We start from the raw sequence: 9,413 nt of genomic DNA, 5'->3' as shown, positions 1-9,413 counted from the left end.
TAAAATCCGTACCTACCGGTACCTAGATCCTAACCTAACCTAACCTAACTTTACAGGTATTTAATGTACCTAAGATACTATGTACCTGTGATACCTACCTGCAAGGAGGTATATGTGACTAAATCCGATTGCCTATATCCTTGTGCCTGCAGGTGCTTTTCCATAGCCACCTAGGTACATAGAGGAAGGTGCCAAATACCCAAATAAATAGGTACATACATACCATAACTAGACATGTACAATATATGCACTACAAAGACCCATGTAATGATGCATAATGAGGTGGGACTGTATGGAGACTTAACAATGTGGGACGGAAACAAACCATGAGCCCTGCGTTAAAATGATCCCCTAACTGAAAAAGTTAAGGCAGAAGTTAAATAAACGCTAGTTAAATAATAATACTTCGAGTAATATCCCAATAAAAAGAAAAGATAAAAAAAAAGTCCTACCTATCTATTCTAGCATTGGAAAATGATTAACTACTTGAATTGTCGCTGTCCTTCCCTCCCTCTTTTCTCTCGCCCTTCCCCTTTCATTCACCAACCTTAGTCTATCGTTTTATTTTTTATTTTCTTTCTAGGTACTTAAATATTACGAGGGAATGATTGTTTCCATAATATGATCCCTTTGTCAACATCATCGTCGTCACAGTCGTTATTGTGGGCTTGACATTTGATAGAAACGCCTATATGTGTCGGCGTTAACTAATCCCACTATACGCTAGAAAGGATTGCATCGTTACTTCGACGGCGTTGGAATACCACATTTTCTACATACCTTAGGTAGGTTTGTAGAATTATACGATCCAATTGTATATCCTACCGGTATTTTATCTTAGCAACACCACAATCAGTCTCGGTATCCTCGGGCGCGTTTCGCACGAGTCGCAGACAAAAATGAAACGTGAAGAAGACGTCGAGTCGCAGGCTCAGCTGCTTTCCAAGGAGGGTCAATCACCATCGAGCGAGGAATTCGACTATAACGAACCCGAATACAATCAGCAAAACCAGCCATCACGCGGGAGACTTCGCATAGAGCAAAACACATTATGGCGCCGTATCCAGTCCTTCGCTGTACCTGCTTGGGCACCTTTTCGAAAGTTTAGCCCCAAGTACTATATCTTCGCCATCGTCGTCTCCTTACTCATCACCCTGTTCATATTCAACCCCTATTCCCCGACAATACCTACCCAGCACCAGACCGACGTTGACGTGTCACCCACAACGTCAACCACCAGTACTGTATCCCCAGCTGAAGCCTCAACCCCAGAATCCAAGCCGCCGAAGCTCGCGCCTAACGACAAGTACTGCACCACGTGGCCTGTAGGCGAGAATGGCGAGTATAAGTCCAAGGGAACCGACCGAACCAACAAGATCAAGACAGATAGCATCGCTCCTAAAGGTGGATGGAAAAAACCTGCAGGTATCAAGGTTATCGGTATGGTCTTCTACGGCCGCAAGAGATATGTGGACATCTTGGATTGTTATCTCCAGCAGAATCTGGCGTCGAATGGCGGTTATTTTGATGAGGTATGGTTTATGGCCCACACTAAGGACAAGGATGACGTCGACTGGATAGAAGATCTGGTTAAGAAGACACCTGGTTATAAGGTTGTCGGTAAGGGAAAATGCGAAGGTGAAAGTTATAAGTGCTTGTGGACCTATGCCGTAGAAGACAAAACCATCTATGTCAAGATAGATGACGATATCGTGAGTGAACTCGTACATCCGGAAGGATGATACTTGGACAGTTGGGGAGAAGTCGGTTGCTAACCTATGTAATCGTTCAGGTTTATATCCACCCTGACGCCATCCCCCAGCTCGTCCATACCCGCATCGCCTTACCTCACCCGTATGCCATCTCGTCGAATTTGGTTAACAGTCCCGTTACGGGAATGGAACAATACCACTACGGGGCGATTCACCCTTTCCTCCCGGATCCGAGCAGCACACCTTCGTCTCACGCTGTCGAGACATGGCGCCCATCCGAGATGAAGAAGTACCCCAAGGACCAATTAGTGGACGAGTATAAAGTCATGGACATGGAGCCGCCATACCGTGGCCACCCTTGGCTCCTTATATCCGACGATAACTACGACCTATTAAAGACACCGATGGGCAAATATGATCAGAACCGCGGTCCTGACCCAATTGCATTCGGCTTGGCGTGGAAGTCATGGGCTATTGGTGCGCAACAGCAATATTCACTCCTGTATAACCTGGAGCAGAACAAGATGCAACGCTATTTCTTTGGTCGAAATATTCAATACCCAGAGAACGCTTTGGGTCCTAATGCTTCCGCGGTAGTCCTTCCCAAGGGAGGCGGTCCCGGTGGTGAGCAGGTGTATGACACAGGATATAACCGATACAACTTGAACTTTTGTGCCGTGTGGGGATCTGACATCAGGGACCAACTACCCATCAAAGACGATGACGAGCAAGATATAACTTCAAACATCCCAAGGCGCATTGGGCGACCATTTGTCATCGATACTCGCTCTGTGGTAGGCCACTTCAGCTTCTTTACCCAGAAGGAAGGCATCAACAAGAGCGATCTTCTGGATCGATGGCGGGCTTTCGCGAATGAGGCGGTATGTACCGCGAAGAATCAGAAAAAGCCATGGGACCTGATGTGTCCCGATTTCAAAGCTCAAGGCGGTATGGGATGATAGCGAGAGGTCCCGACAAGAAATCCAAAAAAAAAAAAAAAAAAAAAAAAAAAAAAAAAAAAAAAAAAAAAAATATAAGAAAAGATCGAGCGGTGGTAATATTTTTTTCCTCACCTGATGTTCCCTGACATTTTGCGTGGCGTTCCTGGGTTCTTGCATATGAAACCGGCCCGTTCTATACTGTACCGAGAGATGTTTGGAGAGTGGTAAAGGTTGGGTCGTTTGTAAATGACTGGAAATGGAATGGATGCGATGCATTTAGGGAGTTTTTTTTTTTTCCTCGTTTTCATACGGAGGGCCTCATGGATGAATAAAAAAGGAGGTTTTCGAGACATAGTAGTAGGAAAGGAAATAGTGCGGCATCTCTCTTATTCGAGCATGCAATGCAACTATCCGTCCCTCTTGTATATAAGATGACCAGGTTTTAGCAAGGGAATAAGATGGTCTTATCCTTCGTCACGTCTCGAAGAAAATAATTGAAATCCCGTTGCGAGGAAAAGAGAAAAGGAGGACAAGATAAGTAAATAAAAAATGTCTTCTCAGTAACTGGCTCTTCTTATTTGAAAGGAAAGGTTGTCAGGGAAAAAAAAAATGAATACGAAGCGATAATAATAAGCCGGGTTTTGTACGCGCGTCCCCGACATCAGCTACATATCGGACCCGTTTGCAGAACCTTGTTCCCCTTTCGCTCGCAGGGGGGGGTGGGGGGAAAGAAAAAAAGAAAAAAAAAAGTCTAAGTCTAAGTGGATATGATGCGGCTCCGGGGATGGTGGGGTTCGTCGCACAAGCCGGAAACTAAGAAGAATTTTGACCCCACAGCGGGCGGAGAGACTGCCGGATGGAAGGTGGGAGTGGGGGGAGCAGGGCAGGTTCGAATTTGAGAGTTGATAAGTCATGTTGCGCTTTGCATGTTATGTTTTTATCGGTATATCTCTGAGACGTATGTACTGGCACAGGCGATGTTATCGGATATCGCATTTTATCTTTAGTAGCTGTGCCGCAGTTGAGCTTACATAGTAAGTACACTGAGTGCGCGGAGCTGGATTACTTGTAGGCTGCTGTAAGTGGGTTGTATTGTACCGATGAGGCTCAAAGTTTAGCTTAATGTTAAAGTTTTGGGTGGGTTCGAAGCCTATAGTAGGTAACCATTTTTATTCAAAGTCGAGCCGAGCAATAATGGGTATTTGCAAGTACGTGTGCGTTAACGATTCGAAAAAGAAAGGCGAGGGAGAGGAAGTGTTTTTTTTTTGTTTTTTTTTAGAGAGAAAAAAAAGAATTAAGAAAAAGTTGGTCTGACTGGCAAAATGGTCAGTCATATGGTAGTTGCTAATTTGCTAAATGGCCCAAACATTGTCCTCCAAATAGATGCGAACCGATAAATAGTGTAGTAAATCCTTGAAATCTGAGAGATCGCCCACTGAGCTAAATGGTATTAGATGTTGACAGTTGGTTTGCTTTTGGACTATATAAGGTCCAAATCTGGCTGGTGCCTGAGCATGCCCTGCGTATTGTACAGTACCAAGGTACCTTTACACCACCTGCACTGACTGCACTTGGGTACCTTGGGTACGTATTAGTAGGTATCTAAGGTTTGCTGTCCTTCCCGCCTGGGAGGAATCCAAGAAGCATTGATGTTGGGAATAGTTATCCAATAAAATGATGGTCGTGATAATCGTTGTTTTAGTAAAGATTTTAGTAAGGACCCAAGATGCAGGAGACCTTAAAGTGTTTTGCACCTTCTCCGCCGGTACTTTCCATCTACACATCTTCTCTCCTATGGCTAGCCAACTTAGAGTCTCCAGTAGTTTTAACAGTCATAAGTAGAGCACCTGCTAGAATTACCAACATGCATGTATGTTTACATGTATCGTAAACCTCCGCGAACACACAAAACAGGTACAGAACAAACAAGTAACAATCTACAACAGCATCACTCATCAGTTCGTAGAGCACCTTCTCTTTACTTATAGACTAAGGGCCACCATTGAATATCATAGTGAAATTAACCGCTATATGTCCTCATCTCATGTAGCTAACGTAATATATGGAAGTAGTTAACGAGAGTTGCGGCGTAATACCTATAGGAGATGTGTAAATCTTCATGATAGGATAGTTTACGCTTCATATCAGAGTCCCTAAAACCTGAGATAGGTAATCCTCATTACCTAACTCCAGGATACAAGGTTTCTAATTCTCTCTTTCCATCGCCTGCTTTACGGGTTTTCTACTCGTCTACACCTGAGAATGGTACCTAGGTAATTTAGGGCCCTCGTTTTCTAAAAGCATACATAGCGATATCCGACTACCTCCTATCTTATTGCCCAATCTTCTTTCAGATGATTTCCTCTATTTCCTAGTACCTAGATCCTAGTGTATATCCCGGGCCCCGTGAGCATGTTGAGAGCACGGCATTTTTATGAAGATATAACGAACTCATGAAATCGCATAAAATGCTCCCTTTCATTATTTCCATCTTCGGGTAGTGTGTGGTATTTGCCTTTCCCCCTTTATTTTCATCCCCGAGCTGTTACTACATTATATATAATGGCAACGGCAAAGCTTTCGTGAAAGATGACCTAACCTTATTGCTTTAATCTAAGCCTCACTATCCAGGATATCTGAAGTCCTGGAGAAACTGGCGAATTTGAATAAAAACAACTATCTCTTCATGCTTTAATTCAACGTTGAAAACAAACAATACCTACAAAGTATAACACTGATTAGTCAGCACCAGCATGTAGATGTAATACCTATCACAACTACCTAATTCTAATAGCAATAGTAATAGAATAATAAGTCAACTCATGGTTTATATGGTAGTTAGAAGAAATAAAAATATATTTGTTTGATATACGTGATCCAAGCTTCTTTTGGTTTTGCCCCATAAGTACCCGAACCCCATGGAGATTTAAATGATTCCAACTTTTTTTCTTCTTATCCCAGGGGTCAATTGAAAAAGAGCCCATTGTGTTACCTAGCGACTAGAAAACACTCCTTACAACAACAACACCACCACAACTTCCAAATATTTTGTAAGGTGTTTCCTAGCTGCTTCCCCATCTCAATTGCAAGGGTTTCCTGAACCAAATTGCTGTCAATTAAAGATATCAACGCCCTACCACGTGACTGCGCGTTGCTAGGTGCTTGTTTCCCAAGAAGTATCTATTCACAGAAATTCACGATCCTTTTCGCCGTAAGCAGCCGCACCCCTCTCTTCTGATTTGCATTACATATCGAGATAACTCTTTCCCTCGTTTCTTATTCTGTCCAGAATATACCTAGAATTTTTTTCATTCTTGCAAACAATTACGAACTTCTTATATTTACCTACCTACCTAGGTACCTACATACATACCTACCGGTACTTATCTCATATACTTCCTATTTCAACAAGCCTTTTCTCACACTTACTTAGGTACTCACCTAATCTACAACAAATCTTGCGATACTTCAATCCCTTTTCGAACCTTGTTGCAATGGCGACTCCTGCTCAGCCTGGCGAGAAAGACGCCCCCGCCGAAAGGCTCCAGCTTAGCCAGCGAGAGATCGAAGTCCTAGCCAAGGCATTCGTGTGCATTAGCGACGTCAAGGACGGCGTGCCCCAGGTAAGTAAGGAAGACCCTCCATCTTATGAGAGGTACCTCTGGCACACTACTTCACTATTCCGTGTGCCGCTATGAACCCACCCAAGTTTGCGTTCCTTCCATCTAGTGCATGTTTGCCAGGCGCAGCTTGTCCCTCTTATGATTCCATTGTACCTACTACTACGTTACCTATATTACCTTACTTTACTTTGCTTTACTTTGCTTTACTTTACTGACCATATGAAAAAAACCCTCAGGTGGACGCCAAGAAGCTCGCCAAGCTCGGCCCGTACGCGAGCGCCGACTCTGCTCGTCACGTCTGGAGACCCATTCACAAGAAGCTGCAGAGCTACATCGAGAGCGGGAGCGAAGAATCCCTCTTCCCCGCCACGCCTTCCACCAGGAACAGGGGCACAGGCACAGGCACTCCCGGCAAGCGCAAGGCGGACGGCGACGGCACCGAGCTCACCCCCACCAAGAAGCCCCGAGGCAGGCCCCCCAAGGCCATGGCTAAGAAGAAGCGCATCGAGGTCGACTTTGGCGACGAGGAGGATTTGGCGGATGGCGAGGCTTGATTCAGCGTGGCACTTACTTAGTTAGGGAGGATGGGGTTTCTTCAGTGATGATGATATCCAGGTCAGGCGTGCTTTTCATTTTAGGCTCGTACTCTTTTTTTTTCTGCTTCGGGCGATTTGAAGTCGGCGACAGACTCTGATTACTCGAGTCTCATTGCATTCTACGGATGCTACGCTTCAGCTGGCATGAAGCAATAGGTAGCAATCTCAGGTGTGCAACTACACGGCGTTGGGCGGAAGTGAATTTTTTTCCCAGCTACTTAGGTAGCTACCGTGGTTAGTAGTACCAAAGGTTGATGCGCAGAATAGTGCTGCCAGATATGCATGCGATGGATTTGCAGTTACTCGAGTTCATATTAGTAACATCATTTCAGATAATTTTCATAATGGAACAGGCTCGCGTGCCATTTCCATCTCTGGTCTTTTAAAGATTGCCATACTTATTATGAATGATGCTCGATTTTAAAACATTTAAAAGATCTGGTATAAGTGGTTCATGACATACATACATAAGCTTGCATAGTGCTGAAGTTCAATTTGCATAAGCTTGCATAATTGACACAAACATTCAAGAAAAAAAAAAGATCAGATTCAACCGCTTCCCATCCGCAACAATAAAAAGGTAAGTAATAGAAGGATGAAGAGAGAAAAACGAAAAAAAAATCAAAAATATTGGGCTCAACCGGGAATTGAACCCGGGACCTCTCGCATCTGCGCTTGGAAGCGAAGGGACTTCGGTGGCCCGAAGCGAGAATCATACGACTAGACCATTGAGCCTCAATGGGATCTGCAAGAGAACCAATGACTCGTCTTGCTGTTGGAAAGACGGGCTGCTATTTTGGCTCTTTTGTTTAGGATTAGGCTCGGGCATACACACTAACTTACGAACTATGGATTTGCTTGGCTGCTTTTGGTCGCTCGCGGTGGAGCCCCTGTTGTTGCTAAAAATTGGATCATGTACCTTAGGTAATGCTTACATGGGAACGGGCGCTCTTTGGCCTTGGGTACGTACCTATTTGTTCACATGTGAATGGAGACATTTTGCATTTAATAGCTTTATTATACCTAGTGATAATTCCTGTTACCTAATCCATTCGAAATTACAGCATTGCTGATTTATTTAGTTATAGCGAGGTATGCAGGAAGTTGGCCTCTTAGCTAAACAATTTTCTGACTTAGGTTAGTACCTAAGTAGGTAATAGATTGTTTTGAGCCTACATCTCTTTGAAGCCAAGTTTTCGAGCCGATTCTTTGGTCTGGTAACAGTTGCTTGTGAATGTTGCCCGTTCCATAGCAATAGAGGACCAACCCACACTTCCATCTCCCTCTTCGCAATCGGAAGTTGAAAAGATTAAAACTGACCCGGAGGCCTTGATCACCGCAGTCGCACACGCCTGCAACGCGCTGCCAAAGCCGATGATGGGTCTTCTGAAGGTGGATGCACAAAAGACATCTCCTAATTGATCTTTACGAGCGTGTGGCGTAGTGTAAATGACCTCAAGCAATGGATCAAAAAAGTGAGCGTTGCTACAAGCGCTTGATACGAATCTCCATAGACATTTAAGACTTCCTCTTGTAGAGTGTATCAAGTCTGCTCAAAGCAGACTTCGTCGAGATCAAGTCTTGGCTTTGAACGCACTTGGAAAAGATTCATATAGTCCCGTATCGATCACCGTACTTGAATTATACTTTCCTTACCTTAGGTACTCTTGCGAGAGCTTGCCCACGACCTTAATATCGAGACCATTGAAGAAGGAGGCCAAGACCTATGTACACGAGACTTTCGGTGAGGATATCTTGAAGGCCGTCAGTAGTTGATTCAAGGCGTTCTGGCGACTTGCTCATATCTGGTCTTGTACGTAGCTCAAGTCACAATGCTACTTCAACGCTAGGATCTTCATCGCTGGCAAACATGCGAGTACAGCCCGAGTGGTATCGTCTAAATCTTATCTTTCAGTTCTTTTATTAACTATCACAATTGTTGGTGACCAGTGCAAGATATCAGGTGCTACCAAAGTTTCTACGCGTCTAGGTGGTCACATAGATAGATGCATGTATCGATGCAATGATTTCTCTGGGACCCAACGGCAGCTCCGAAGGAACTACGACGGGCCAAAGGGTAAGTGATCGAAAGAAAAATTCCTCTCTCCTCCAGTTTCCCCTCCAAGACCTGCCATTGAAAACTCCGAAGAGCGACGAAAGCCAGAGTGAATATGAAGGATGTTGTTTTATGATGAGGAAAAAAAAGAAGAGAAAAAAAAGAAAATGTAAGTTTGAGAGAAAATCTTATTTCATTAAGTTGGAATAGTGGAGCTGGACTCGCACTCACTCGTCCATGCGGCGTAACCTTTTTCCATTAACTCGGGCTGGACTGCAGGTGCCCAGGCTAGACGAAATGGCTAATCCAAAAGCTAACCTAATTCTGGCCAATCAATGGCGTTGTAATTGTGCATCGCGTGCTAACAGCATACGTACCCCACCATTCAGGCCTCGAGATCAAGGGACTTCTGGTTCTGTGCGGTAGTGACTTGCACTTACAGCTGTGACATTGAACAGCGCTAGGTCTCAAGGCTTTGATCGCCT

General features: G+C 44.3%; 2 protein-coding genes and 1 non-coding gene across 3 annotated transcripts; 2 read left to right on the top strand and 1 right to left on the bottom strand.

The window, feature by feature from the left end:
* The first annotated feature begins 259 nt into the window (after positions 1 to 259).
* On the top strand, positions 260 to 2,720 carry F4812DRAFT_446620 (uncharacterized protein). The gene is made up of 2 exons (XM_047935660.1): positions 260 to 1,712; positions 1,793 to 2,720. The coding sequence occupies exons 1-2, from the start codon at positions 900 to 902 to the stop codon at positions 2,669 to 2,671; spliced, it is 1,692 nt and encodes a 563-aa protein (XP_047785904.1). The 5' UTR covers positions 260 to 899; the 3' UTR covers positions 2,672 to 2,720.
* Positions 2,721 to 5,497: 2,777 nt separating this feature from the next.
* F4812DRAFT_446604 (uncharacterized protein) lies at positions 5,498 to 7,299 on the top strand. The gene is made up of 2 exons (XM_047935659.1): positions 5,498 to 6,276; positions 6,513 to 7,299. Exons 1-2 carry the CDS (start codon positions 6,148 to 6,150, stop codon positions 6,828 to 6,830), a joined length of 447 nt encoding a protein of 148 aa, XP_047785903.1. The 5' UTR covers positions 5,498 to 6,147; the 3' UTR covers positions 6,831 to 7,299.
* A 205-nt stretch (positions 7,300 to 7,504) lies between these two features.
* F4812DRAFT_t150 lies at positions 7,505 to 7,607 on the bottom strand. The gene has a single exon. It is a non-coding gene; the product is annotated as a tRNA-Pro (tRNA).
* Positions 7,608 to 9,413: the final 1,806 nt, after the last annotated feature.

The sequence above is a fragment of the Daldinia caldariorum genome (genome assembly GCF_022478825.1).
Source record: "Daldinia caldariorum strain CBS 122874 unplaced genomic scaffold F4812scaffold_26, whole genome shotgun sequence".
Taxonomy (NCBI): domain Eukaryota; kingdom Fungi; phylum Ascomycota; class Sordariomycetes; order Xylariales; family Hypoxylaceae; genus Daldinia; species Daldinia caldariorum.
Note: the sequence above shows the minus strand (reverse complement) of the source record. Positions and strands in the feature narration are given on the sequence as shown.

Excerpts from the sequence above, each read along its gene's own strand:
- F4812DRAFT_446620 (XM_047935660.1), top strand. The coding sequence starts at position 900 with ATGAAACGTGAAGAAGACGTCGAGTCGCAGGCTCAGCTGCTTTCCAAG. Across the intron at positions 1,713-1,792 it reads TCAAGATAGATGACGATATC|GTTTATATCCACCCTGACGC; the intron begins GTGAGTGAACTC and ends GTAATCGTTCAG.
- F4812DRAFT_446604 (XM_047935659.1), top strand. The coding sequence starts at position 6,148 with ATGGCGACTCCTGCTCAGCCTGGCGAGAAAGACGCCCCCGCCGAAAGG. Across the intron at positions 6,277-6,512 it reads TCAAGGACGGCGTGCCCCAG|GTGGACGCCAAGAAGCTCGC; the intron begins GTAAGTAAGGAA and ends AAAAACCCTCAG.